The sequence below is a fragment of the Pelecanus crispus genome, chromosome Z (genome assembly GCF_030463565.1).
Source record: "Pelecanus crispus isolate bPelCri1 chromosome Z, bPelCri1.pri, whole genome shotgun sequence".
NCBI classification, from domain to species: Eukaryota; Metazoa; Chordata; class Aves; order Pelecaniformes; family Pelecanidae; genus Pelecanus; species Pelecanus crispus.
The window spans coordinates 10472417-10500204 of record NC_134676.1 but is presented as its reverse complement, the minus strand read 5'-3'; the positions used below and the strand labels follow the sequence as shown (position 1 = coordinate 10500204).

The following is a 27788-nucleotide window of genomic DNA, read 5'->3' as shown; positions in this document are numbered from 1 at the left end:
CTGGACCTTGTCGCTGTTGCCCTGGAAGAGTTGGTGCTGCGAGGTGTTTTCTAGCAGCGCAACGAGAGGGTTGTCGTGGGAAATGGCCAAAGCGTGGAGAGCAGGGGACCTGGGGCTGGTGAAAGCGATCTGTGCCGTGCCGGCCCTGCATCGAATCGTCGCGGGGTGTGGGTTGGGAGGGACCTTTAAAGGTGATGTGGTCCGACGCCCCAGCCATGAGGTGGGGACGTGTTTGACTCGATGAGGCTGCTCAGAGCCCCGTGCAAGCTGAGCTTGAACGTTTCCGGGGACGGGGCACCTACCGCGTGTGTGCCCGCGTTTCAGCACCCTGACGGTAGAAAACGTCTTCCTTGCGTGTAGGCTGCATCTGCCCTCTTTCGGCTTAAAACACCTCCCCCTCGTGCGGTCGCTCCAGGCGCTATCGAAAAGCCTGTCGGCAGCTTTGTTGCGAGCCCCGTTTAGGTATTGAAAGGCCGCAGGGAGGTCTCCCCGGAGCCTTGCCTTCTGCAGGCTGAAGAAGCCCAACTGTGTCAGCCTTTCCTTGTAGCAGGAGAGGTGTTCCACCCTCTGATGACGCTTGTGGCCCTCCTGTGCTGGAGGCCGAGGTGGTTGAGCAGGTGGGTGTCGTCCTTGTAGTGAGGACGATCTCGAGAGCTGCTGCTCAGTGGGTCTAAAGCGGTCTGGAAGGGGGTAAGTGTGGAGGAGACGAGGGCCGAGGAGAGGATTCTGCTGCGGATGGCTAAAGCCTGTCGGAGGTTTTTCAGAGAGGCTGAGTGAGGAAGGTGCCTGGTTGGGGAGGCGGCAAAGAGAAGAGTGGGCACGGGATGTGCAGAGCCCTGTTTGGCGCGGGGCTTGGAGTAGGTGTTGAGTGGAGGTGTCTTGCCCCCCGCCAGGCCAAAGGCTCGTTCCCGTGGTTGTGAGGCAAGAGGCAGTGGCAAGCTTTTTGCAACGGGTCTTTATTGTCGGTCAAATAAATAGGTGAATAAATAGATAGAAAGCATTGTCAAAATAAATAGGGTAAGTTCTATAAATAGAGGAGGAGTCGGTGGAGGCTGAGGGTGCAGGGCCGTCCTTGGAGCGCCCCTGTGCGCGGGCGAGGGGAGGCGGGAGGCCAGAGGTGGGGCTGGGGCGGTGGTCCAGAAGTGGCGTGGTGGTGGGTGGTGGTGTGTGGGGCCGTGCGGGTCGTGTCGGGGTGTTTGGGCTAATTGGGCGTGGAGCGGGTGAGGTTGTGGAGGCGTTGGAAGCAGAGGCGAGCTTCGAGGCAGACGTGGTCCCAGGCGCAGGCGCTGTGGTTGTGGGTGCGGAGGAAGTCGCGGATGCGCCCAAAGTACTTTTCGATGCCGAGCAGCAGGTTGCGGGGCCCTTGGCCTTGGGAGAGCGTGGGGTTGGCTGGCGGGCATTGCTGGAGCTGCTGGATGCGGTGGTGGAGGCCGCTGAGGAGTTGCCGTCGTGCCGTGGCGTCCCAGTGCTGTGGGGTGTTGGGTCCGCTGAGGGTGTCGAAGAGGTGCTGGAGGATGCGGAGGGCGGTGGCGTCGGCTTGCTGCGGGTGGCTGGCGTGGAGGAGGGTGTCGGGGAAGGGGAAGGGGGCGTGCTGGTGGTGGCATGTCTGCGGCGGGCTGGGAGCCATGTGCTGGAGGAGCCGGAGGCCGTGCCAGGGGAAGGTGGTGTCTCGGGGACGCAGGTGTTGGCAGGCGAGGGCGGAGGCGAGAGCCGTGAGGAGGAGCAGGAGCGCCGGGGCGCCGTGCGGCAGGCGGGGCTGTGGGGTTGCGGGCGCAGCCATGGTGGGGCTGTGGGTGGTGCTGGGCAGGAGCGCGGTGAGGCTTGCTGGTGGTGCGGGTGGGCGCCGTGCTTGGGGTGCTGCCGGGTGGCCGGCTTTATGTGGCGCGTCGGCTTTCCCTTCCTCGCTTTCTGAGTGCAGCGAGTTTCCGTCTGTGGTTTTCGTTTTTGGCCGGTGGCTGTGGTGGTCGTGGGGAAGTGCGTTGTCGGGGTGGCCGTGCGTGGGGAGGTGGTCTGTGGTGGTTGCGTGGGGGATGCGAAAGCGCTGGGGCAGAGGCCTTGTGGGCAGCTGTGTCGGGGCGGTGTGTGAGGGTTTCCCTGCTGCCCGCGGGGCGAGCTGTGGTGGCTGTTTTCTGGAGGGGAGTGAGGTTTGCCTTCCTGCCGCGGTGTCTTTTCCGGCTGTAGCGGGCTGGTGTTGGTTGTGGTGTGTTTTGCTTTCGCTTGGGGCTCGCCGTTGTTTCCATCTTAGCTGGTGTTGTCTTTTTGTGGCGGGAAGGGTTGGGAAGTGATGTCGCTTGGCAGAGCCTGGGGAGAGCCCCTGCTGGAGCGCGGGCCTGGGGGTGGCGTGGGCGGCTTGCGAGGCGGTGGCTGTGGGTGTAGGCACTTGAGGGTTGGCTGTGTTTGCGGCTGGAGCTGCCCCAGGTCCTGCATTTGAAGCTGATGAGGATGGGGAGGAAAGGCTTGAGGAGCAAGGGAAGGGCTTTGCCGCCGCCGCCGCCGCTGCTGCTGCTGCGCTGGGTCGCTGTCTGTGTTGCGGCGCGTGTGCCCCTGTAGCAGGGGTCCTGTTGTGTTTTGTCGTCCTCCTTTGCGTGAGGTGTCTGGAGAGCAAAGAAGACAATGTCCCCCGTGAGCGAAGGGTCTTGCGTTTGGGCTGGCGTGAGCCCCGGCGGCCCTGGAGGAGGGGTGTGCAAGAGTCCTGTGGCGGTGGAGCCGAGCCGGCTGATGTAGTTCTAGAGCTGTGGTGGGAGGAGGAGGAGGAGGAGCTGGGGGTTGCACTCGCTGAGGTTTCTGGGTCCCTTGCAACAGCAAGGGTCATGGCATGATAGAATCGTTTAGGTTGGAAAAGACCTTTAAGATCACGCAGTCCAACCGTTAACCTAAGACTCCCAAGTCCACCACTAAACGGTTTCAGGGCAGAGTAATAATTTCACGTTTCCTGGCTTGGTGGCTGGATTATCTTTTACTGCAAGTAAAAACTAGGAGTCGTTAAGGTTGGAAAGGATCTCCAAGATCAGCAGTGCAAGCCTCAACCCAACACCGCCGTGCCTACTAAACCGTGTCCCAGAGTGCCACGTCTAGGCGTGTTTTGAAGAGGCGCGGGGATGGTGACTCCACCGCCTCTCTGGGCAGCCTGTTCCAATGCTTGAGCACTCTTTCCGTGAAGAAATTTTTTGTGCTAGCCAAGCTAAACCTCCCGCAGCGCAGCTTGAGGCCGTTTCCTCTCGTCCTGGCGCCACCTCCTTGGGAGAAGAGACCAACAGCCACCTGGCTACAGCCTCCGTTCGGGTGGTTGTGGAGAGCGACCTTATGGTCTCCGCTCGGCCTCGTCTTCTCCAGACGAAAGAATCCCAGTTCCCTGAGCAGCGGCTCCTCATAAGACTTGCTCTCCAGAGCCTTCAGCGGCTTCGTTGCCCTTCCCTGGCCACGCTGCAGCACCTCAATGTCTTTCCTGGAGTGAGGGGCCCAAAACCGGACACGGTATTTGAGGTGCGTCCTCACCAGTGCCGAGTACAGGGGGACGATCGCTTCCCTGCTCCTGCTGGCCACGCTGTTCCCGACAGAAGCCAGGATGCCGTTGGCCGCCTTGGCCAGGTGGGCACACTGCTGGCTCCTGTTGAGCCGGCTGTCGAGGGACACCGCCAGGTCCTTTTGCGCCGGGCAGCTTTCCAGCCCCTGTTCCCCAAGGCTGTGGCGTTGCATGGGGTCACGTTGCGCTCGTGCGAGAGGCGCTGCCAGGTGTTTTCTGAAAGCTTTTGGAGCGGGGGAAAGATGTGTGTGGCGGTGGTGGCAGGGCGGTGGCGGGCTGGGAGCCACGGTGTTGTCAGGCAGCGTTGCGTTGGTGGGTGCCGTGCTTGGGGTGCTGGCACGTGGCGTAGGTGGGTGCCGTCACTGGAGGAGGTGGGCTGACGTTGGAGGTCGGTGGCTGGACCTTGTCGCTGTTGCCCTGGAAGAGTTGGTGCTGCGAGGTGTTTTCTAGCAGCGCAACGAGAGGGTTGTCGTGAGAAATGGCCAAAGCGTGGAGAGCAGGGGACCTGGGGCTGGTGAAAGCGATCTGTGCCGTGCCGGCCCTGCATCGAATCGTCGCGGGGTGTGGGTTGGGAGGGACCTTTAAAGGTGATGTGGTCCGACGCCCCAGCCATGAGGTGGGGACGTGTTTGACTCGATGAGGCTGCTCAGAGCCCCGTGCAAGCTGAGCTTGAACGTTTCCGGGGACGGGGCACCTACCGCGTGTGTGCCCGCGTTTCAGCACCCTGACGGTAGAAAACGTCTTCCTTGCGTGTAGGCTGCATCTGCCCTCTTTCGGCTTAAAACACCTCCCCCTCGTGCGGTCGCTCCAGGCGCTATCGAAAAGCCTGTCGGCAGCTTTGTTGCGAGCCCCGTTTAGGTATTGAAAGGCCGCAGGGAGGTCTCCCCGGAGCCTTGCCTTCTGCAGGCTGAAGAAGCCCAACTGTGTCAGCCTTTCCTTGTAGCAGGAGAGGTGTTCCACCCTCTGATGACGCTTGTGGCCCTCCTGTGCTGGAGGCCGAGGTGGTTGAGCAGGTGGGTGTCGTCCTTGTAGTGAGGACGATCTCGAGAGCTGCTGCTCAGTGGGTCTAAAGCGGTCTGGAAGGGGGTAAGTGTGGAGGAGACGAGGGCCGAGGAGAGGATTCTGCTGCGGATGGCTAAAGCCTGTCGGAGGTTTTTCAGAGAGGCTGAGTGAGGAAGGTGCCTGGTTGGGGAGGCGGCAAAGAGAAGAGTGGGCACGGGATGTGCAGAGCCCTGTTTGGCGCGGGGCTTGGAGTAGGTGTTGAGTGGAGGTGTCTTGCCCCCCGCCAGGCCAAAGGCTCGTTCCCGTGGTTGTGAGGCAAGAGGCAGTGGCAAGCTTTTTGCAACGGGTCTTTATTGTCGGTCAAATAAATAGGTGAATAAATAGATAGAAAGCATTGTCAAAATAAATAGGGTAAGTTCTATAAATAGAGGAGGAGTCGGTGGAGGCTGAGGGTGCAGGGCCGTCCTTGGAGCGCCCCTGTGCGCGGGCGAGGGGAGGCGGGAGGCCAGAGGTGGGGCTGGGGCGGTGGTCCAGAAGTGGCGTGGTGGTGGGTGGTGGTGTGTGGGGCCGTGCGGGTCGTGTCGGGGTGTTTGGGCTAATTGGGCGTGGAGCGGGTGAGGTTGTGGAGGCGTTGGAAGCAGAGGCGAGCTTCGAGGCAGACGTGGTCCCAGGCGCAGGCGCTGTGGTTGTGGGTGCGGAGGAAGTCGCGGATGCGCCCAAAGTACTTTTCGATGCCGAGCAGCAGGTTGCGGGGCCCTTGGCCTTGGGAGAGCGTGGGGTTGGCTGGCGGGCATTGCTGGAGCTGCTGGATGCGGTGGTGGAGGCCGCTGAGGAGTTGCCGTCGTGCCGTGGCGTCCCAGTGCTGTGGGGTGTTGGGTCCGCTGAGGGTGTCGAAGAGGTGCTGGAGGATGCGGAGGGCGGTGGCGTCGGCTTGCTGCGGGTGGCTGGCGTGGAGGAGGGTGTCGGGGAAGGGGAAGGGGGCGTGCTGGTGGTGGCATGTCTGCGGCGGGCTGGGAGCCATGTGCTGGAGGAGCCGGAGGCCGTGCCAGGGGAAGGTGGTGTCTCGGGGACGCAGGTGTTGGCAGGCGAGGGCGGAGGCGAGAGCCGTGAGGAGGAGCAGGAGCGCCGGGGCGCCGTGCGGCAGGCGGGGCTGTGGGGTTGCGGGCGCAGCCATGGTGGGGCTGTGGGTGGTGCTGGGCAGGAGCGCGGTGAGGCTTGCTGGTGGTGCGGGTGGGCGCCGTGCTTGGGGTGCTGCCGGGTGGCCGGCTTTATGTGGCGCGTCGGCTTTCCCTTCCTCGCTTTCTGAGTGCAGCGAGTTTCCGTCTGTGGTTTTCGTTTTTGGCCGGTGGCTGTGGTGGTCGTGGGGAAGTGCGTTGTCGGGGTGGCCGTGCGTGGGGAGGTGGTCTGTGGTGGTTGCGTGGGGGATGCGAAAGCGCTGGGGCAGAGGCCTTGTGGGCAGCTGTGTCGGGGCGGTGTGTGAGGGTTTCCCTGCTGCCCGCGGGGCGAGCTGTGGTGGCTGTTTTCTGGAGGGGAGTGAGGTTTGCCTTCCTGCCGCGGTGTCTTTTCCGGCTGTAGCGGGCTGGTGTTGGTTGTGGTGTGTTTTGCTTTCGCTTGGGGCTCGCCGTTGTTTCCATCTTAGCTGGTGTTGTCTTTTTGTGGCGGGAAGGGTTGGGAAGTGATGTCGCTTGGCAGAGCCTGGGGAGAGCCCCTGCTGGAGCGCGGGCCTGGGGGTGGCGTGGGCGGCTTGCGAGGCGGTGGCTGTGGGTGTAGGCACTTGAGGGTTGGCTGTGTTTGCGGCTGGAGCTGCCCCAGGTCCTGCATTTGAAGCTGATGAGGATGGGGAGGAAAGGCTTGAGGAGCAAGGGAAGGGCTTTGCCGCCGCCGCCGCCGCTGCTGCTGCTGCGCTGGGTCGCTGTCTGTGTTGCGGCGCGTGTGCCCCTGTAGCAGGGGTCCTGTTGTGTTTTGTCGTCCTCCTTTGCGTGAGGTGTCTGGAGAGCAAAGAAGACAATGTCCCCCGTGAGCGAAGGGTCTTGCGTTTGGGCTGGCGTGAGCCCCGGCGGCCCTGGAGGAGGGGTGTGCAAGAGTCCTGTGGCGGTGGAGCCGAGCCGGCTGATGTAGTTCTAGAGCTGTGGTGGGAGGAGGAGGAGGAGGAGCTGGGGGTTGCACTCGCTGAGGTTTCTGGGTCCCTTGCAACAGCAAGGGTCATGGCATGATAGAATCGTTTAGGTTGGAAAAGACCTTTAAGATCACGCAGTCCAACCGTTAACCTAAGACTCCCAAGTCCACCACTAAACGGTTTCAGGGCAGAGTAATAATTTCACGTTTCCTGGCTTGGTGGCTGGATTATCTTTTACTGCAAGTAAAAACTAGGAGTCGTTAAGGTTGGAAAGGATCTCCAAGATCAGCAGTGCAAGCCTCAACCCAACACCGCCGTGCCTACTAAACCGTGTCCCAGAGTGCCACGTCTAGGCGTGTTTTGAAGAGGCGCGGGGATGGTGACTCCACCGCCTCTCTGGGCAGCCTGTTCCAATGCTTGAGCACTCTTTCCGTGAAGAAATTTTTTGTGCTAGCCGAGCTAAACCTCCTGCAGCGCAGCTTGAGGCCGTTTCCTCTCGTCCTGGCGCCACCTCCTTGGGAGAAGAGACCAACAGCCACCTGGCTACAGCCTCCGTTCGGGTGGTTGTGGAGAGCGACCTTATGGTCTCCGCTCGGCCTCGTCTTCTCCAGACGAAAGAATCCCAGTTCCCTGAGCAGCGGCTCCTCATAAGACTTGCTCTCCAGAGCCTTCAGCGGCTTCGTTGCCCTTCCCTGGCCACGCTGCAGCACCTCAATGTCTTTCCTGGAGTGAGGGGCCCAAAACCGGACACGGTATTTGAGGTGCGTCCTCACCAGTGCCGAGTACAGGGGGACGATCGCTTCCCTGCTCCTGCTGGCCACGCTGTTCCCGACAGAAGCCAGGATGCCGTTGGCCGCCTTGGCCAGGTGGGCACACTGCTGGCTCCTGTTGAGCCGGCTGTCGAGGGACACCGCCAGGTCCTTTTGCGCCGGGCAGCTTTCCAGCCCCTGTTCCCCAAGGCTGTGGCGTTGCATGGGGTCACGTTGCGCTCGTGCGAGAGGCGCTGCCAGGTGTTTTCTGAAAGCTTTTGGAGCGGGGGAAAGATGTGTGTGGCGGTGGTGGCAGGGCGGTGGCGGGCTGGGAGCCACGGTGTTGTCAGGCAGCGTTGCGTTGGTGGGTGCCGTGCTTGGGGTGCTGGCACGTGGCGTAGGTGGGTGCCGTCACTGGAGGAGGTGGGCTGACGTTGGAGGTCGGTGGCTGGACCTTGTCGCTGTTGCCCTGGAAGAGTTGGTGCTGCGAGGTGTTTTCTAGCAGCGCAACGAGAGGGTTGTCGTGAGAAATGGCCAAAGCGTGGAGAGCAGGGGACCTGGGGCTGGTGAAAGCGATCTGTGCCGTGCCGGCCCTGCATCGAATCGTCGCGGGGTGTGGGTTGGGAGGGACCTTTAAAGGTGATGTGGTCCGACGCCCCAGCCATGAGGTGGGGACGTGTTTGACTCGATGAGGCTGCTCAGAGCCCCGTGCAAGCTGAGCTTGAACGTTTCCGGGGACGGGGCACCTACCGCGTGTGTGCCCGCGTTTCAGCACCCTGACGGTAGAAAACGTCTTCCTTGCGTGTAGGCTGCATCTGCCCTCTTTCGGCTTAAAACACCTCCCCCTCGTGCGGTCGCTCCAGGCGCTATCGAAAAGCCTGTCGGCAGCTTTGTTGCGAGCCCCGTTTAGGTATTGAAAGGCCGCAGGGAGGTCTCCCCGGAGCCTTGCCTTCTGCAGGCTGAAGAAGCCCAACTGTGTCAGCCTTTCCTTGTAGCAGGAGAGGTGTTCCACCCTCTGATGACGCTTGTGGCCCTCCTGTGCTGGAGGCCGAGGTGGTTGAGCAGGTGGGTGTCGTCCTTGTAGTGAGGACGATCTCGAGAGCTGCTGCTCAGTGGGTCTAAAGCGGTCTGGAAGGGGGTAAGTGTGGAGGAGACGAGGGCCGAGGAGAGGATTCTGCTGCGGATGGCTAAAGCCTGTCGGAGGTTTTTCAGAGAGGCTGAGTGAGGAAGGTGCCTGGTTGGGGAGGCGGCAAAGAGAAGAGTGGGCACGGGATGTGCAGAGCCCTGTTTGGCGCGGGGCTTGGAGTAGGTGTTGAGTGGAGGTGTCTTGCCCCCCGCCAGGCCAAAGGCTCGTTCCCGTGGTTGTGAGGCAAGAGGCAGTGGCAAGCTTTTTGCAACGGGTCTTTATTGTCGGTCAAATAAATAGGTGAATAAATAGATAGAAAGCATTGTCAAAATAAATAGGGTAAGTTCTATAAATAGAGGAGGAGTCGGTGGAGGCTGAGGGTGCAGGGCCGTCCTTGGAGCGCCCCTGTGCGCGGGCGAGGGGAGGCGGGAGGCCAGAGGTGGGGCTGGGGCGGTGGTCCAGAAGTGGCGTGGTGGTGGGTGGTGGTGTGTGGGGCCGTGCGGGTCGTGTCGGGGTGTTTGGGCTAATTGGGCGTGGAGCGGGTGAGGTTGTGGAGGCGTTGGAAGCAGAGGCGAGCTTCGAGGCAGACGTGGTCCCAGGCGCAGGCGCTGTGGTTGTGGGTGCGGAGGAAGTCGCGGATGCGCCCAAAGTACTTTTCGATGCCGAGCAGCAGGTTGCGGGGCCCTTGGCCTTGGGAGAGCGTGGGGTTGGCTGGCGGGCATTGCTGGAGCTGCTGGATGCGGTGGTGGAGGCCGCTGAGGAGTTGCCGTCGTGCCGTGGCGTCCCAGTGCTGTGGGGTGTTGGGTCCGCTGAGGGTGTCGAAGAGGTGCTGGAGGATGCGGAGGGCGGTGGCGTCGGCTTGCTGCGGGTGGCTGGCGTGGAGGAGGGTGTCGGGGAAGGGGAAGGGGGCGTGCTGGTGGTGGCATGTCTGCGGCGGGCTGGGAGCCATGTGCTGGAGGAGCCGGAGGCCGTGCCAGGGGAAGGTGGTGTCTCGGGGACGCAGGTGTTGGCAGGCGAGGGCGGAGGCGAGAGCCGTGAGGAGGAGCAGGAGCGCCGGGGCGCCGTGCGGCAGGCGGGGCTGTGGGGTTGCGGGCGCAGCCATGGTGGGGCTGTGGGTGGTGCTGGGCAGGAGCGCGGTGAGGCTTGCTGGTGGTGCGGGTGGGCGCCGTGCTTGGGGTGCTGCCGGGTGGCCGGCTTTATGTGGCGCGTCGGCTTTCCCTTCCTCGCTTTCTGAGTGCAGCGAGTTTCCGTCTGTGGTTTTCGTTTTTGGCCGGTGGCTGTGGTGGTCGTGGGGAAGTGCGTTGTCGGGGTGGCCGTGCGTGGGGAGGTGGTCTGTGGTGGTTGCGTGGGGGATGCGAAAGCGCTGGGGCAGAGGCCTTGTGGGCAGCTGTGTCGGGGCGGTGTGTGAGGGTTTCCCTGCTGCCCGCGGGGCGAGCTGTGGTGGCTGTTTTCTGGAGGGGAGTGAGGTTTGCCTTCCTGCCGCGGTGTCTTTTCCGGCTGTAGCGGGCTGGTGTTGGTTGTGGTGTGTTTTGCTTTCGCTTGGGGCTCGCCGTTGTTTCCATCTTAGCTGGTGTTGTCTTTTTGTGGCGGGAAGGGTTGGGAAGTGATGTCGCTTGGCAGAGCCTGGGGAGAGCCCCTGCTGGAGCGCGGGCCTGGGGGTGGCGTGGGCGGCTTGCGAGGCGGTGGCTGTGGGTGTAGGCACTTGAGGGTTGGCTGTGTTTGCGGCTGGAGCTGCCCCAGGTCCTGCATTTGAAGCTGATGAGGATGGGGAGGAAAGGCTTGAGGAGCAAGGGAAGGGCTTTGCCGCCGCCGCCGCCGCCGCCGCTGCTGCTGCTGCGCTGGGTCGCTGTCTGTGTTGCGGCGCGTGTGCCCCTGTAGCAGGGGTCCTGTTGTGTTTTGTCGTCCTCCTTTGCGTGAGGTGTCTGGAGAGCAAAGAAGACAATGTCCCCCGTGAGCGAAGGGTCTTGCGTTTGGGCTGGCGTGAGCCCCGGCGGCCCTGGAGGAGGGGTGTGCAAGAGTCCTGTGGCGGTGGAGCCGAGCCGGCTGATGTAGTTCTAGAGCTGTGGTGGGAGGAGGAGGAGGAGGAGCTGGGGGTTGCACTCGCTGAGGTTTCTGGGTCCCTTGCAACAGCAAGGGTCATGGCATGATAGAATCGTTTAGGTTGGAAAAGACCTTTAAGATCACGCAGTCCAACCGTTAACCTAAGACTCCCAAGTCCACCACTAAACGGTTTCAGGGCAGAGTAATAATTTCACGTTTCCTGGCTTGGTGGCTGGATTATCTTTTACTGCAAGTAAAAACTAGGAGTCGTTAAGGTTGGAAAGGATCTCCAAGATCAGCAGTGCAAGCCTCAACCCAACACCGCCGTGCCTACTAAACCGTGTCCCAGAGTGCCACGTCTAGGCGTGTTTTGAAGAGGCGCGGGGATGGTGACTCCACCGCCTCTCTGGGCAGCCTGTTCCAATGCTTGAGCACTCTTTCCGTGAAGAAATTTTTTGTGCTAGCCAAGCTAAACCTCCCGCAGCGCAGCTTGAGGCCGTTTCCTCTCGTCCTGGCGCCACCTCCTTGGGAGAAGAGACCAACAGCCACCTGGCTACAGCCTCCGTTCGGGTGGTTGTGGAGAGCGACCTTATGGTCTCCGCTCGGCCTCGTCTTCTCCAGACGAAAGAATCCCAGTTCCCTGAGCAGCGGCTCCTCATAAGACTTGCTCTCCAGAGCCTTCAGCGGCTTCGTTGCCCTTCCCTGGCCACGCTGCAGCACCTCAATGTCTTTCCTGGAGTGAGGGGCCCAAAACCGGACACGGTATTTGAGGTGCGTCCTCACCAGTGCCGAGTACAGGGGGACGATCGCTTCCCTGCTCCTGCTGGCCACGCTGTTCCCGACAGAAGCCAGGATGCCGTTGGCCGCCTTGGCCAGGTGGGCACACTGCTGGCTCCTGTTGAGCCGGCTGTCGAGGGACACCGCCAGGTCCTTTTGCGCCGGGCAGCTTTCCAGCCCCTGTTCCCCAAGGCTGTGGCGTTGCATGGGGTCACGTTGCGCTCGTGCGAGAGGCGCTGCCAGGTGTTTTCTGAAAGCTTTTGGAGCGGGGGAAAGATGTGTGTGGCGGTGGTGGCAGGGCGGTGGCGGGCTGGGAGCCACGGTGTTGTCAGGCAGCGTTGCGTTGGTGGGTGCCGTGCTTGGGGTGCTGGCACGTGGCGTAGGTGGGTGCCGTCACTGGAGGAGGTGGGCTGACGTTGGAGGTCGGTGGCTGGACCTTGTCGCTGTTGCCCTGGAAGAGTTGGTGCTGCGAGGTGTTTTCTAGCAGCGCAACGAGAGGGTTGTCGTGAGAAATGGCCAAAGCGTGGAGAGCAGGGGACCTGGGGCTGGTGAAAGCGATCTGTGCCGTGCCGGCCCTGCATCGAATCGTCGCGGGGTGTGGGTTGGGAGGGACCTTTAAAGGTGATGTGGTCCGACGCCCCAGCCATGAGGTGGGGACGTGTTTGACTCGATGAGGCTGCTCAGAGCCCCGTGCAAGCTGAGCTTGAACGTTTCCGGGGACGGGGCACCTACCGCGTGTGTGCCCGCGTTTCAGCACCCTGACGGTAGAAAACGTCTTCCTTGCGTGTAGGCTGCATCTGCCCTCTTTCGGCTTAAAACACCTCCCCCTCGTGCGGTCGCTCCAGGCGCTATCGAAAAGCCTGTCGGCAGCTTTGTTGCGAGCCCCGTTTAGGTATTGAAAGGCCGCAGGGAGGTCTCCCCGGAGCCTTGCCTTCTGCAGGCTGAAGAAGCCCAACTGTGTCAGCCTTTCCTTGTAGCAGGAGAGGTGTTCCACCCTCTGATGACGCTTGTGGCCCTCCTGTGCTGGAGGCCGAGGTGGTTGAGCAGGTGGGTGTCGTCCTTGTAGTGAGGACGATCTCGAGAGCTGCTGCTCAGTGGGTCTAAAGCGGTCTGGAAGGGGGTAAGTGTGGAGGAGACGAGGGCCGAGGAGAGGATTCTGCTGCGGATGGCTAAAGCCTGTCGGAGGTTTTTCAGAGAGGCTGAGTGAGGAAGGTGCCTGGTTGGGGAGGCGGCAAAGAGAAGAGTGGGCACGGGATGTGCAGAGCCCTGTTTGGCGCGGGGCTTGGAGTAGGTGTTGAGTGGAGGTGTCTTGCCCCCCGCCAGGCCAAAGGCTCGTTCCCGTGGTTGTGAGGCAAGAGGCAGTGGCAAGCTTTTTGCAACGGGTCTTTATTGTCGGTCAAATAAATAGGTGAATAAATAGATAGAAAGCATTGTCAAAATAAATAGGGTAAGTTCTATAAATAGAGGAGGAGTCGGTGGAGGCTGAGGGTGCAGGGCCGTCCTTGGAGCGCCCCTGTGCGTGGGCGAGGGGAGGCGGGAGGCCAGAGGTGGGGCTGGGGCGGTGGTCCAGAAGTGGCGTGGTGGTGGGTGGTGGTGTGTGGGGCCGTGCGGGTCGTGTCGGGGTGTTTGGGCTAATTGGGCGTGGAGCGGGTGAGGTTGTGGAGGCGTTGGAAGCAGAGGCGAGCTTCGAGGCAGACGTGGTCCCAGGCGCAGGCGCTGTGGTTGTGGGTGCGGAGGAAGTCGCGGATGCGCCCAAAGTACTTTTCGATGCCGAGCAGCAGGTTGCGGGGCCCTTGGCCTTGGGAGAGCGTGGGGTTGGCTGGCGGGCATTGCTGGAGCTGCTGGATGCGGTGGTGGAGGCCGCTGAGGAGTTGCCGTCGTGCCGTGGCGTCCCAGTGCTGTGGGGTGTTGGGTCCGCTGAGGGTGTCGAAGAGGTGCTGGAGGATGCGGAGGGCGGTGGCGTCGGCTTGCTGCGGGTGGCTGGCGTGGAGGAGGGTGTCGGGGAAGGGGAAGGGGGCGTGCTGGTGGTGGCATGTCTGCGGCGGGCTGGGAGCCATGTGCTGGAGGAGCCGGAGGCCGTGCCAGGGGAAGGTGGTGTCTCGGGGACGCAGGTGTTGGCAGGCGAGGGCGGAGGCGAGAGCCGTGAGGAGGAGCAGGAGCGCCGGGGCGCCGTGCGGCAGGCGGGGCTGTGGGGTTGCGGGCGCAGCCATGGTGGGGCTGTGGGTGGTGCTGGGCAGGAGCGCGGTGAGGCTTGCTGGTGGTGCGGGTGGGCGCCGTGCTTGGGGTGCTGCCGGGTGGCCGGCTTTATGTGGCGCGTCGGCTTTCCCTTCCTCGCTTTCTGAGTGCAGCGAGTTTCCGTCTGTGGTTTTCGTTTTTGGCCGGTGGCTGTGGTGGTCGTGGGGAAGTGCGTTGTCGGGGTGGCCGTGCGTGGGGAGGTGGTCTGTGGTGGTTGCGTGGGGGATGCGAAAGCGCTGGGGCAGAGGCCTTGTGGGCAGCTGTGTCGGGGCGGTGTGTGAGGGTTTCCCTGCTGCCCGCGGGGCGAGCTGTGGTGGCTGTTTTCTGGAGGGGAGTGAGGTTTGCCTTCCTGCCGCGGTGTCTTTTCCGGCTGTAGCGGGCTGGTGTTGGTTGTGGTGTGTTTTGCTTTCGCTTGGGGCTCGCCGTTGTTTCCATCTTAGCTGGTGTTGTCTTTTTGTGGCGGGAAGGGTTGGGAAGTGATGTCGCTTGGCAGAGCCTGGGGAGAGCCCCTGCTGGAGCGCGGGCCTGGGGGTGGCGTGGGCGGCTTGCGAGGCGGTGGCTGTGGGTGTAGGCACTTGAGGGTTGGCTGTGTTTGCGGCTGGAGCTGCCCCAGGTCCTGCATTTGAAGCTGATGAGGATGGGGAGGAAAGGCTTGAGGAGCAAGGGAAGGGCTTTGCCGCCGCCGCCGCCGCCGCCGCTGCTGCTGCTGCGCTGGGTCGCTGTCTGTGTTGCGGCGCGTGTGCCCCTGTAGCAGGGGTCCTGTTGTGTTTTGTCGTCCTCCTTTGCGTGAGGTGTCTGGAGAGCAAAGAAGACAATGTCCCCCGTGAGCGAAGGGTCTTGCGTTTGGGCTGGCGTGAGCCCCGGCGGCCCTGGAGGAGGGGTGTGCAAGAGTCCTGTGGCGGTGGAGCCGAGCCGGCTGATGTAGTTCTAGAGCTGTGGTGGGAGGAGGAGGAGGAGGAGCTGGGGGTTGCACTCGCTGAGGTTTCTGGGTCCCTTGCAACAGCAAGGGTCATGGCATGATAGAATCGTTTAGGTTGGAAAAGACCTTTAAGATCACGCAGTCCAACCGTTAACCTAAGACTCCCAAGTCCACCACTAAACGGTTTCAGGGCAGAGTAATAATTTCACGTTTCCTGGCTTGGTGGCTGGATTATCTTTTACTGCAAGTAAAAACTAGGAGTCGTTAAGGTTGGAAAGGATCTCCAAGATCAGCAGTGCAAGCCTCAACCCAACACCGCCGTGCCTACTAAACCGTGTCCCAGAGTGCCACGTCTAGGCGTGTTTTGAAGAGGCGCGGGGATGGTGACTCCACCGCCTCTCTGGGCAGCCTGTTCCAATGCTTGAGCACTCTTTCCGTGAAGAAATTTTTTGTGCTAGCCAAGCTAAACCTCCCGCAGCGCAGCTTGAGGCCGTTTCCTCTCGTCCTGGCGCCACCTCCTTGGGAGAAGAGACCAACAGCCACCTGGCTACAGCCTCCGTTCGGGTGGTTGTGGAGAGCGACCTTATGGTCTCCGCTCGGCCTCGTCTTCTCCAGACGAAAGAATCCCAGTTCCCTGAGCAGCGGCTCCTCATAAGACTTGCTCTCCAGAGCCTTCAGCGGCTTCGTTGCCCTTCCCTGGCCACGCTGCAGCACCTCAATGTCTTTCCTGGAGTGAGGGGCCCAAAACCGGACACGGTATTTGAGGTGCGTCCTCACCAGTGCCGAGTACAGGGGGACGATCGCTTCCCTGCTCCTGCTGGCCACGCTGTTCCCGACAGAAGCCAGGATGCCGTTGGCCGCCTTGGCCAGGTGGGCACACTGCTGGCTCCTGTTGAGCCGGCTGTCGAGGGACACCGCCAGGTCCTTTTGCGCCGGGCAGCTTTCCAGCCCCTGTTCCCCAAGGCTGTGGCGTTGCATGGGGTCACGTTGCGCTCGTGCGAGAGGCGCTGCCAGGTGTTTTCTGAAAGCTTTTGGAGCGGGGGAAAGATGTGTGTGGCGGTGGTGGCAGGGCGGTGGCGGGCTGGGAGCCACGGTGTTGTCAGGCAGCGTTGCGTTGGTGGGTGCCGTGCTTGGGGTGCTGGCACGTGGCGTAGGTGGGTGCCGTCACTGGAGGAGGTGGGCTGACGTTGGAGGTCGGTGGCTGGACCTTGTCGCTGTTGCCCTGGAAGAGTTGGTGCTGCGAGGTGTTTTCTAGCAGCGCAACGAGAGGGTTGTCGTGAGAAATGGCCAAAGCGTGGAGAGCAGGGGACCTGGGGCTGGTGAAAGCGATCTGTGCCGTGCCGGCCCTGCATCGAATCGTCGCGGGGTGTGGGTTGGGAGGGACCTTTAAAGGTGATGTGGTCCGACGCCCCAGCCATGAGGTGGGGACGTGTTTGACTCGATGAGGCTGCTCAGAGCCCCGTGCAAGCTGAGCTTGAACGTTTCCGGGGACGGGGCACCTACCGCGTGTGTGCCCGCGTTTCAGCACCCTGACGGTAGAAAACGTCTTCCTTGCGTGTAGGCTGCATCTGCCCTCTTTCGGCTTAAAACACCTCCCCCTCGTGCGGTCGCTCCAGGCGCTATCGAAAAGCCTGTCGGCAGCTTTGTTGCGAGCCCCGTTTAGGTATTGAAAGGCCGCAGGGAGGTCTCCCCGGAGCCTTGCCTTCTGCAGGCTGAAGAAGCCCAACTGTGTCAGCCTTTCCTTGTAGCAGGAGAGGTGTTCCACCCTCTGATGACGCTTGTGGCCCTCCTGTGCTGGAGGCCGAGGTGGTTGAGCAGGTGGGTGTCGTCCTTGTAGTGAGGACGATCTCGAGAGCTGCTGCTCAGTGGGTCTAAAGCGGTCTGGAAGGGGGTAAGTGTGGAGGAGACGAGGGCCGAGGAGAGGATTCTGCTGCGGATGGCTAAAGCCTGTCGGAGGTTTTTCAGAGAGGCTGAGTGAGGAAGGTGCCTGGTTGGGGAGGCGGCAAAGAGAAGAGTGGGCACGGGATGTGCAGAGCCCTGTTTGGCGCGGGGCTTGGAGTAGGTGTTGAGTGGAGGTGTCTTGCCCCCCGCCAGGCCAAAGGCTCGTTCCCGTGGTTGTGAGGCAAGAGGCAGTGGCAAGCTTTTTGCAACGGGTCTTTATTGTCGGTCAAATAAATAGGTGAATAAATAGATAGAAAGCATTGTCAAAATAAATAGGGTAAGTTCTATAAATAGAGGAGGAGTCGGTGGAGGCTGAGGGTGCAGGGCCGTCCTTGGAGCGCCCCTGTGCGCGGGCGAGGGGAGGCGGGAGGCCAGAGGTGGGGCTGGGGCGGTGGTCCAGAAGTGGCGTGGTGGTGGGTGGTGGTGTGTGGGGCCGTGCGGGTCGTGTCGGGGTGTTTGGGCTAATTGGGCGTGGAGCGGGTGAGGTTGTGGAGGCGTTGGAAGCAGAGGCGAGCTTCGAGGCAGACGTGGTCCCAGGCGCAGGCGCTGTGGTTGTGGGTGCGGAGGAAGTCGCGGATGCGCCCAAAGTACTTTTCGATGCCGAGCAGCAGGTTGCGGGGCCCTTGGCCTTGGGAGAGCGTGGGGTTGGCTGGCGGGCATTGCTGGAGCTGCTGGATGCGGTGGTGGAGGCCGCTGAGGAGTTGCCGTCGTGCCGTGGCGTCCCAGTGCTGTGGGGTGTTGGGTCCGCTGAGGGTGTCGAAGAGGTGCTGGAGGATGCGGAGGGCGGTGGCGTCGGCTTGCTGCGGGTGGCTGGCGTGGAGGAGGGTGTCGGGGAAGGGGAAGGGGGCGTGCTGGTGGTGGCATGTCTGCGGCGGGCTGGGAGCCATGTGCTGGAGGAGCCGGAGGCCGTGCCAGGGGAAGGTGGTGTCTCGGGGACGCAGGTGTTGGCAGGCGAGGGCGGAGGCGAGAGCCGTGAGGAGGAGCAGGAGCGCCGGGGCGCCGTGCGGCAGGCGGGGCTGTGGGGTTGCGGGCGCAGCCATGGTGGGGCTGTGGGTGGTGCTGGGCAGGAGCGCGGTGAGGCTTGCTGGTGGTGCGGGTGGGCGCCGTGCTTGGGGTGCTGCCGGGTGGCCGGCTTTATGTGGCGCGTCGGCTTTCCCTTCCTCGCTTTCTGAGTGCAGCGAGTTTCCGTCTGTGGTTTTCGTTTTTGGCCGGTGGCTGTGGTGGTCGTGGGGAAGTGCGTTGTCGGGGTGGCCGTGCGTGGGGAGGTGGTCTGTGGTGGTTGCGTGGGGGATGCGAAAGCGCTGGGGCAGAGGCCTTGTGGGCAGCTGTGTCGGGGCGGTGTGTGAGGGTTTCCCTGCTGCCCGCGGGGCGAGCTGTGGTGGCTGTTTTCTGGAGGGGAGTGAGGTTTGCCTTCCTGCCGCGGTGTCTTTTCCGGCTGTAGCGGGCTGGTGTTGGTTGTGGTGTGTTTTGCTTTCGCTTGGGGCTCGCCGTTGTTTCCATCTTAGCTGGTGTTGTCTTTTTGTGGCGGGAAGGGTTGGGAAGTGATGTCGCTTGGCAGAGCCTGGGGAGAGCCCCTGCTGGAGCGCGGGCCTGGGGGTGGCGTGGGCGGCTTGCGAGGCGGTGGCTGTGGGTGTAGGCACTTGAGGGTTGGCTGTGTTTGCGGCTGGAGCTGCCCCAGGTCCTGCATTTGAAGCTGATGAGGATGGGGAGGAAAGGCTTGAGGAGCAAGGGAAGGGCTTTGCCGCCGCCGCCGCCGCCGCCGCTGCTGCTGCTGCGCTGGGTCGCTGTCTGTGTTGCGGCGCGTGTGCCCCTGTAGCAGGGGTCCTGTTGTGTTTTGTCGTCCTCCTTTGCGTGAGGTGTCTGGAGAGCAAAGAAGACAATGTCCCCCGTGAGCGAAGGGTCTTGCGTTTGGGCTGGCGTGAGCCCCGGCGGCCCTGGAGGAGGGGTGTGCAAGAGTCCTGTGGCGGTGGAGCCGAGCCGGCTGATGTAGTTCTAGAGCTGTGGTGGGAGGAGGAGGAGGAGGAGCTGGGGGTTGCACTCGCTGAGGTTTCTGGGTCCCTTGCAACAGCAAGGGTCATGGCATGATAGAATCGTTTAGGTTGGAAAAGACCTTTAAGATCACGCAGTCCAACCGTTAACCTAAGACTCCCAAGTCCACCACTAAACGGTTTCAGGGCAGAGTAATAATTTCACGTTTCCTGGCTTGGTGGCTGGATTATCTTTTACTGCAAGTAAAAACTAGGAGTCGTTAAGGTTGGAAAGGATCTCCAAGATCAGCAGTGCAAGCCTCAACCCAACACCGCCGTGCCTACTAAACCGTGTCCCAGAGTGCCACGTCTAGGCGTGTTTTGAAGAGGCGCGGGGATGGTGACTCCACCGCCTCTCTGGGCAGCCTGTTCCAATGCTTGAGCACTCTTTCCGTGAAGAAATTTTTTGTGCTAGCCAAGCTAAACCTCCCGCAGCGCAGCTTGAGGCCGTTTCCTCTCGTCCTGGCGCCACCTCCTTGGGAGAAGAGACCAACAGCCACCTGGCTACAGCCTCCGTTCGGGTGGTTGTGGAGAGCGACCTTATGGTCTCCGCTCGGCCTCGTCTTCTCCAGACGAAAGAATCCCAGTTCCCTGAGCAGCGGCTCCTCATAAGACTTGCTCTCCAGAGCCTTCAGCGGCTTCGTTGCCCTTCCCTGGCCACGCTGCAGCACCTCAATGTCTTTCCTGGAGTGAGGGGCCCAAAACCGGACACGGTATTTGAGGTGCGTCCTCACCAGTGCCGAGTACAGGGGGACGATCGCTTCCCTGCTCCTGCTGGCCACGCTGTTCCCGACAGAAGCCAGGATGCCGTTGGCCGCCTTGGCCAGGTGGGCACACTGCTGGCTCCTGTTGAGCCGGCTGTCGAGGGACACCGCCAGGTCCTTTTGCGCCGGGCAGCTTTCCAGCCCCTGTTCCCCAAGGCTGTGGCGTTGCATGGGGTCACGTTGCGCTCGTGCGAGAGGCGCTGCCAGGTGTTTTCTGAAAGCTTTTGGAGCGGGGGAAAGATGTGTGTGGCGGTGGTGGCAGGGCGGTGGCGGGCTGGGAGCCACGGTGTTGTCAGGCAGCGTTGCGTTGGTGGGTGCCGTGCTTGGGGTGCTGGCACGTGGCGTAGGTGGGTGCCGTCACTGGAGGAGGTGGGCTGACGTTGGAGGTCGGTGGCTGGACCTTGTCGCTGTTGCCCTGGAAGAGTTGGTGCTGCGAGGTGTTTTCTAGCAGCGCAACGAGAGGGTTGTCGTGAGAAATGGCCAAAGCGTGGAGAGCAGGGGACCTGGGGCTGGTGAAAGCGATCTGTGCCGTGCCGGCCCTGCATCGAATCGTCGCGGGGTGTGGGTTGGGAGGGACCTTTAAAGGTGATGTGGTCCGACGCCCCAGCCATGAGGTGGGGACGTGTTTGACTCGATGAGGCTGCTCAGAGCCCCGTGCAAGCTGAGCTTGAACGTTTCCGGGGACGGGGCACCTACCGCGTGTGTGCCCGCGTTTCAGCACCCTGACGGTAGAAAACGTCTTCCTTGCGTGTAGGCTGCATCTGCCCTCTTTCGGCTTAAAACACCTCCCCCTCGTGCGGTCGCTCCAGGCGCTATCGAAAAGCCTGTCGGCAGCTTTGTTGCGAGCCCCGTTTAGGTATTGAAAGGCCGCAGGGAGGTCTCCCCGGAGCCTTGCCTTCTGCAGGCTGAAGAAGCCCAACTGTGTCAGCCTTTCCTTGTAGCAGGAGAGGTGTTCCACCCTCTGATGACGCTTGTGGCCCTCCTGTGCTGGAGGCCGAGGTGGTTGAGCAGGTGGGTGTCGTCCTTGTAGTGAGGACGATCTCGAGAGCTGCTGCTCAGTGGGTCTAAAGCGGTCTGGAAGGGGGTAAGTGTGGAGGAGACGAGGGCCGAGGAGAGGATTCTGCTGCGGATGGCTAAAGCCTGTCGGAGGTTTTTCAGAGAGGCTGAGTGAGGAAGGTGCCTGGTTGGGGAGGCGGCAAAGAGAAGAGTGGGCACGGGATGTGCAGAGCCCTGTTTGGCGCGGGGCTTGGAGTAGGTGTTGAGTGGAGGTGTCTTGCCCCCCGCCAGGCCAAAGGCTCGTTCCCGTGGTTGTGAGGCAAGAGGCAGTGGCAAGCTTTTTGCAACGGGTCTTTATTGTCGGTCAAATAAATAGGTGAATAAATAGATAGAAAGCATTGTCAAAATAAATAGGGTAAGTTCTATAAATAGAGGAGGAGTCGGTGGAGGCTGAGGGTGCAGGGCCGTCCTTGGAGCGCCCCTGTGCGCGGGCGAGGGGAGGCGGGAGGCCAGAGGTGGGGCTGGGGCGGTGGTCCAGAAGTGGCGTGGTGGTGGGTGGTGGTGTGTGGGGCCGTGCGGGTCGTGTCGGGGTGTTTGGGCTAATTGGGCGTGGAGCGGGTGAGGTTGTGGAGGCGTTGGAAGCAGAGGCGAGCTTCGAGGCAGACGTGGTCCCAGGCGCAGGCGCTGTGGTTGTGGGTGCGGAGGAAGTCGCGGATGCGCCCAAAGTACTTTTCGATGCCGAGCAGCAGGTTGCGGGGCCCTTGGCCTTGGGAGAGCGTGGGGTTGGCTGGCGGGCATTGCTGGAGCTGCTGGATGCGGTGGTGGAGGCCGCTGAGGAGTTGCCGTCGTGCCGTGGCGTCCCAGTGCTGTGGGGTGTTGGGTCCGCTGAGGGTGTCGAAGAGGTGCTGGAGGATGCGGAGGGCGGTGGCGTCGGCTTGCTGCGGGTGGCTGGCGTGGAGGAGGGTGTCGGGGAAGGGGAAGGGGGCGTGCTGGTGGTGGCATGTCTGCGGCGGGCTGGGAGCCATGTGCTGGAGGAGCCGGAGGCCGTGCCAGGGGAAGGTGGTGTCTCGGGGACGCAGGTGTTGGCAGGCGAGGGCGGAGGCGAGAGCCGTGAGGAGGAGCAGGAGCGCCGGGGCGCCGTGCGGCAGGCGGGGCTGTGGGGTTGCGGGCGCAGCCATGGTGGGGCTGTGGGTGGTGCTGGGCAGGAGCGCGGTGAGGCTTGCTGGTGGTGCGGGTGGGCGCCGTGCTTGGGGTGCTGCCGGGTGGCCGGCTTTATGTGGCGCGTCGGCTTTCCCTTCCTCGCTTTCTGAGTGCAGCGAGTTTCCGTCTGTGGTTTTCGTTTTTGGCCGGTGGCTGTGGTGGTCGTGGGGAAGTGCGTTGTCGGGGTGGCCGTGCGTGGGGAGGTGGTCTGTGGTGGTTGCGTGGGGGATGCGAAAGCGCTGGGGCAGAGGCCTTGTGGGCAGCTGTGTCGGGGCGGTGTGTGAGGGTTTCCCTGCTGCCCGCGGGGCGAGCTGTGGTGGCTGTTTTCTGGAGGGGAGTGAGGTTTGCCTTCCTGCCGCGGTGTCTTTTCCGGCTGTAGCGGGCTGGTGTTGGTTGTGGTGTGTTTTGCTTTCGCTTGGGGCTCGCCGTTGTTTCCATCTTAGCTGGTGTTGTCTTTTTGTGGCGGGAAGGGTTGGGAAGTGATGTCGCTTGGCAGAGCCTGGGGAGAGCCCCTGCTGGAGCGCGGGCCTGGGGGTGGCGTGGGCGGCTTGCGAGGCGGTGGCTGTGGGTGTAGGCACTTGAGGGTTGGCTGTGTTTGCGGCTGGAGCTGCCCCAGGTCCTGCATTTGAAGCTGATGAGGATGGGGAGGAAAGGCTTGAGGAGCAAGGGAAGGGCTTTGCCGCCGCCGCCGCCGCCGCCGCTGCTGCTGCTGCGCTGGGTCGCTGTCTGTGTTGCGGCGCGTGTGCCCCTGTAGCAGGGGTCCTGTTGTGTTTTGTCGTCCTCCTTTGCGTGAGGTGTCTGGAGAGCAAAGAAGACAATGTCCCCCGTGAGCGAAGGGTCTTGCGTTTGGGCTGGCGTGAGCCCCGGCGGCCCTGGAGGAGGGGTGTGCAAGAGTCCTGTGGCGGTGGAGCCGAGCCGGCTGATGTAGTTCTAGAGCTGTGGTGGGAGGAGGAGGAGGAGGAGCTGGGGGTTGCACTCGCTGAGGTTTCTGGGTCCCTTGCAACAGCAAGGGTCATGGCATGATAGAATCGTTTAGGTTGGAAAAGACCTTTAAGATCACGCAGTCCAACCGTTAACCTAAGACTCCCAAGTCCACCACTAAACGGTTTCAGGGCAGAGTAATAATTTCACGTTTCCTGGCTTGGTGGCTGGATTATCTTTTACTGCAAGTAAAAACTAGGAGTCGTTAAGGTTGGAAAGGATCTCCAAGATCAGCAGTGCAAGCCTCAACCCAACACCGCCGTGCCTACTAAACCGTGTCCCAGAGTGCCACGTCTAGGCGTGTTTTGAAGAGGCGCGGGGATGGTGACTCCACCGCCTCTCTGGGCAGCCTGTTCCAATGCTTGAGCACTCTTTCCGTGAAGAAATTTTTTGTGCTAGCCGAGCTAAACCTCCCGCAGCGCAGCTTGAGGCCGTTTCCTCTCGTCCTGGCGCCACCTCCTTGGGAGAAGAGACCAACAGCCACCTGGCTACAGCCTCCGTTCGGGTGGTTGTGGAGAGCGACCTTATGGTCTCCGCTCGGCCTCGTCTTCTCCAGACGAAAGAATCCCAGTTCCCTGAGCAGCGGCTCCTCATAAGACTTGCTCTCCAGAGCCTTCAGCGGCTTCGTTGCCCTTCCCTGGCCACGCTGCAGCACCTCAATGTCTTTCCTGGAGTGAGGGGCCCAAAACCGGACACGGTATTTGAGGTGCGTCCTCACCAGTGCCGAGTACAGGGGGACGATCGCTTCCCTGCTCCTGCTGGCCACGCTGTTCCCGACAGAAGCCAGGATGCCGTTGGCCGCCTTGGCCAGGTGGGCACACTGCTGGCTCCTGTTGAGCCGGCTGTCGAGGGACACCGCCAGGTCCTTTTGCGCCGGGCAGCTTTCCAGCCCCTGTTCCCCAAGGCTGTGGCGTTGCATGGGGTCACGTTGCGCTCGTGCGAGAGGCGCTGCCAGGTGTTTTCTGAAAGCTTTTGGAGCGGGGGAAAGATGTGTGTGGCGGTGGTGGCAGGGCGGTGGCGGGCTGGGAGCCACGGTGTTGTCAGGCAGCGTTGCGTTGGTGGGTGCCGTGCTTGGGGTGCTGGCACGTGGCGTAGGTGGGTGCCGTCACTGGAGGAGGTGGGCTGACGTTGGAGGTCGGTGGCTGGACCTTGTCGCTGTTGCCCTGGAAGAGTTGGTGCTGCGAGGTGTTTTCTAGCAGCGCAACGAGAGGGTTGTCGTGAGAAATGGCCAAAGCGTGGAGAGCAGGGGACCTGGGGCTGGTGAAAGCGATCTGTGCCGTGCCGGCCCTGCATCGAATCGTCGCGGGGTGTGGGTTGGGAGGGACCTTTAAAGGTGATGTGGTCCGACGCCCCAGCCATGAGGTGGGGACGTGTTTGACTCGATGAGGCTGCTCAGAGCCCCGTGCAAGCTGAGCTTGAACGTTTCCGGGGACGGGGCACCTACCGCGTGTGTGCCCGCGTTTCAGCACCCTGACGGTAGAAAACGTCTTCCTTGCGTGTAGGCTGCATCTGCCCTCTTTCGGCTTAAAACACCTCCCCCTCGTGCGGTCGCTCCAGGCGCTATCGAAAAGCCTGTCGGCAGCTTTGTTGCGAGCCCCGTTTAGGTATTGAAAGGCCGCAGGGAGGTCTCCCCGGAGCCTTGCCTTCTGCAGGCTGAAGAAGCCCAACTGTGTCAGCCTTTCCTTGTAGCAGGAGAGGTGTTCCACCCTCTGATGACGCTTGTGGCCCTCCTGTGCTGGAGGCCGAGGTGGTTGAGCAGGTGGGTGTCGTCCTTGTAGTGAGGACGATCTCGAGAGCTGCTGCTCAGTGGGTCTAAAGCGGTCTGGAAGGGGGTAAGTGTGGAGGAGACGAGGGCCGAGGAGAGGATTCTGCTGCGGATGGCTAAAGCCTGTCGGAGGTTTTTCAGAGAGGCTGAGTGAGGAAGGTGCCTGGTTGGGGAGGCGGCAAAGAGAAGAGTGGGCACGGGATGTGCAGAGCCCTGTTTGGCGCGGGGCTTGGAGTAGGTGTTGAGTGGAGGTGTCTTGCCCCCCGCCAGGCCAAAGGCTCGTTCCCGTGGTTGTGAGGCAAGAGGCAGTGGCAAGCTTTTTGCAACGGGTCTTTATTGTCGGTCAAATAAATAGGTGAATAAATAGATAGAAAGCATTGTCAAAATAAATAGGGTAAGTTCTATAAATAGAGGAGGAGTCGGTGGAGGCTGAGGGTGCAGGGCCGTCCTTGGAGCGCCCCTGTGCGCGGGCGAGGGGAGGCGGGAGGCCAGAGGTGGGGCTGGGGCGGTGGTCCAGAAGTGGCGTGGTGGTGGGTGGTGGTGTGTGGGGCCGTGCGGGTCGTGTCGGGGTGTTTGGGCTAATTGGGCGTGGAGCGGGTGAGGTTGTGGAGGCGTTGGAAGCAGAGGCGAGCTTCGAGGCAGACGTGGTCCCAGGCGCAGGCGCTGTGGTTGTGGGTGCGGAGGAAGTCGCGGATGCGCCCAAAGTACTTTTCGATGCCGAGCAGCAGGTTGCGGGGCCCTTGGCCTTGGGAGAGCGTGGGGTTGGCTGGCGGGCATTGCTGGAGCTGCTGGATGCGGTGGTGGAGGCCGCTGAGGAGTTGCCGTCGTGCCGTGGCGTCCCAGTGCTGTGGGGTGTTGGGTCCGCTGAGGGTGTCGAAGAGGTGCTGGAGGATGCGGAGGGCGGTGGCGTCGGCTTGCTGCGGGTGGCTGGCGTGGAGGAGGGTGTCGGGGAAGGGGAAGGGGGCGTGCTGGTGGTGGCATGTCTGCGGCGGGCTGGGAGCCATGTGCTGGAGGAGCCGGAGGCCGTGCCAGGGGAAGGTGGTGTCTCGGGGACGCAGGTGTTGGCAGGCGAGGGCGGAGGCGAGAGCCGTGAGGAGGAGCAGGAGCGCCGGGGCGCCGTGCGGCAGGCGGGGCTGTGGGGTTGCGGGCGCAGCCATGGTGGGGCTGTGGGTGGTGCTGGGCAGGAGCGCGGTGAGGCTTGCTGGTGGTGCGGGTGGGCGCCGTGCTTGGGGTGCTGCCGGGTGGCCGGCTTTATGTGGCGCGTCGGCTTTCCCTTCCTCGCTTTCTGAGTGCAGCGAGTTTCCGTCTGTGGTTTTCGTTTTTGGCCGGTGGCTGTGGTGGTCGTGGGGAAGTGCGTTGTCGGGGTGGCCGTGCGTGGGGAGGTGGTCTGTGGTGGTTGCGTGGGGGATGCGAAAGCGCTGGGGCAGAGGCCTTGTGGGCAGCTGTGTCGGGGCGGTGTGTGAGGGTTTCCCTGCTGCCCGCGGGGCGAGCTGTGGTGGCTGTTTTCTGGAGGGGAGTGAGGTTTGCCTTCCTGCCGCGGTGTCTTTTCCGGCTGTAGCGGGCTGGTGTTGGTTGTGGTGTGTTTTGCTTTCGCTTGGGGCTCGCCGTTGTTTCCATCTTAGCTGGTGTTGTCTTTTTGTGGCGGGAAGGGTTGGGAAGTGATGTCGCTTGGCAGAGCCTGGGGAGAGCCCCTGCTGGAGCGCGGGCCTGGGGGTGGCGTGGGCGGCTTGCGAGGCGGTGGCTGTGGGTGTAGGCACTTGAGGGTTGGCTGTGTTTGCGGCTGGAGCTGCCCCAGGTCCTGCATTTGAAGCTGATGAGGATGGGGAGGAAAGGCTTGAGGAGCAAGGGAAGGGCTTTGCCGCCGCCGCCGCCGCCGCCGCTGCTGCTGCTGCGCTGGGTCGCTGTCTGTGTTGCGGCGCGTGTGCCCCTGTAGCAGGGGTCCTGTTGTGTTTTGTCGTCCTCCTTTGCGTGAGGTGTCTGGAGAGCAAAGAAGACAATGTCCCCCGTGAGCGAAGGGTCTTGCGTTTGGGCTGGCGTGAGCCCCGGCGGCCCTGGAGGAGGGGTGTGCAAGAGTCCTGTGGCGGTGGAGCCGAGCCGGCTGATGTAGTTCTAGAGCTGTGGTGGGAGGAGGAGGAGGAGGAGCTGGGGGTTGCACTCGCTGAGGTTTCTGGGTCCCTTGCAACAGCAAGGGTCATGGCATGATAGAATCGTTTAGGTTGGAAAAGACCTTTAAGATCACGCAGTCCAACCGTTAACCTAAGACTCCCAAGTCCACCACTAAACGGTTTCAGGGCAGAGTAATAATTTCACGTTTCCTGGCTTGGTGGCTGGATTATCTTTTACTGCAAGTAAAAACTAGGAGTCGTTAAGGTTGGAAAGGATCTCCAAGATCAGCAGTGCAAGCCTCAACCCAACACCGCCGTGCCTACTAAACCGTGTCCCAGAGTGCCACGTCTAGGCGTGTTTTGAAGAGGCGCGGGGATGGTGACTCCACCGCCTCTCTGGGCAGCCTGTTCCAATGCTTGAGCACTCTTTCCGTGAAGAAATTTTTTGTGCTAGCCAAGCTAAACCTCCCGCAGCGCAGCTTGAGGCCGTTTCCTCTCGTCCTGGCGCCACCTCCTTGGGAGAAGAGACCAACAGCCACCTGGCTACAGCCTCCGTTCGGGTGGTTGTGGAGAGCGACCTTATGGTCTCCGCTCGGCCTCGTCTTCTCCAGACGAAAGAATCCCAGTTCCCTGAGCAGCGGCTCCTCATAAGACTTGCTCTCCAGAGCCTTCAGCGGCTTCGTTGCCCTTCCCTGGCCACGCTGCAGCACCTCAATGTCTTTCCTGGAGTGAGGGGCCCAAAACCGGACACGGTATTTGAGGTGCGTCCTCACCAGTGCCGAGTACAGGGGGACGATCGCTTCCCTGCTCCTGCTGGCCACGCTGTTCCCGACAGAAGCCAGGATGCCGTTGGCCGCCTTGGCCAGGTGGGCACACTGCTGGCTCCTGTTGAGCCGGCTGTCGAGGGACACCGCCAGGTCCTTTTGCGCCGGGCAGCTTTCCAGCCCCTGTTCCCCAAGGCTGTGGCGTTGCATGGGGTCACGTTGCGCTCGTGCGAGAGGCGCTGCCAGGTGTTTTCTGAAAGCTTTTGGAGCGGGGGAAAGATGTGTGTGGCGGTGGTGGCAGGGCGGTGGCGGGCTGGGAGCCACGGTGTTGTCAGGCAGCGTTGCGTTGGTGGGTGCCGTGCTTGGGGTGCTGGCACGTGGCGTAGGTGGGTGCCGTCACTGGAGGAGGTGGGCTGACGTTGGAGGTCGGTGGCTGGACCTTGTCGCTGTTGCCCTGGAAGAGTTGGTGCTGCGAGGTGTTTTCTAGCAGCGCAACGAGAGGGTTGTCGTGAGAAATGGCCAAAGCGTGGAGAGCAGGGGACCTGGGGCTGGTGAAAGCGATCTGTGCCGTGCCGGCCCTGCATCGAATCGTCGCGGGGTGTGGGTTGGGAGGGACCTTTAAAGGTGATGTGGTCCGACGCCCCAGCCATGAGGTGGGGACGTGTTTGACTCGATGAGGCTGCTCAGAGCCCCGTGCAAGCTGAGCTTGAACGTTTCCGGGGACGGGGCACCTACCGCGTGTGTGCCCGCGTTTCAGC

The 27788-nt window shown here is 62.2% G+C and overlaps 8 protein-coding genes across 9 annotated transcripts in view; 1 reads left to right on the top strand and 7 right to left on the bottom strand.

Moving 5' to 3' along the window:
• UBAP2 (ubiquitin associated protein 2) overlaps positions 1 to 27788 on the top strand; it is a 248076-nt gene that overhangs the window by 178625 nt on the left and 41663 nt on the right. The window lies entirely within an intron of this gene.
• On the bottom strand, positions 1202 to 1780 carry LOC142596664 (interferon-like). The gene has a single exon (XM_075726590.1). The coding sequence runs from the start codon at positions 1778 to 1780 to the stop codon at positions 1202 to 1204; it is 579 nt and encodes a 192-aa protein (XP_075582705.1).
• Positions 5121 to 5699, bottom strand: LOC142596665 (interferon-like). The gene has a single exon (XM_075726591.1). It carries the CDS (start codon positions 5697 to 5699, stop codon positions 5121 to 5123), a length of 579 nt encoding a protein of 192 aa, XP_075582706.1.
• Positions 9040 to 9618, bottom strand: LOC142596668 (interferon-like). The gene has a single exon (XM_075726594.1). The coding sequence runs from the start codon at positions 9616 to 9618 to the stop codon at positions 9040 to 9042; it is 579 nt and encodes a 192-aa protein (XP_075582709.1).
• Positions 12965 to 13543, bottom strand: LOC142596666 (interferon-like). The gene has a single exon (XM_075726592.1). The coding sequence runs from the start codon at positions 13541 to 13543 to the stop codon at positions 12965 to 12967; it is 579 nt and encodes a 192-aa protein (XP_075582707.1).
• LOC142596669 (interferon-like) lies at positions 16890 to 17468 on the bottom strand. Its single transcript, XM_075726595.1, has one exon. It carries the CDS (start codon positions 17466 to 17468, stop codon positions 16890 to 16892), a length of 579 nt encoding a protein of 192 aa, XP_075582710.1.
• On the bottom strand, positions 20815 to 21393 carry LOC142596671 (interferon-like). Its single transcript, XM_075726597.1, has one exon. The coding sequence runs from the start codon at positions 21391 to 21393 to the stop codon at positions 20815 to 20817; it is 579 nt and encodes a 192-aa protein (XP_075582712.1).
• Positions 24740 to 25318, bottom strand: LOC142596667 (interferon-like). Its single transcript, XM_075726593.1, has one exon. It carries the CDS (start codon positions 25316 to 25318, stop codon positions 24740 to 24742), a length of 579 nt encoding a protein of 192 aa, XP_075582708.1.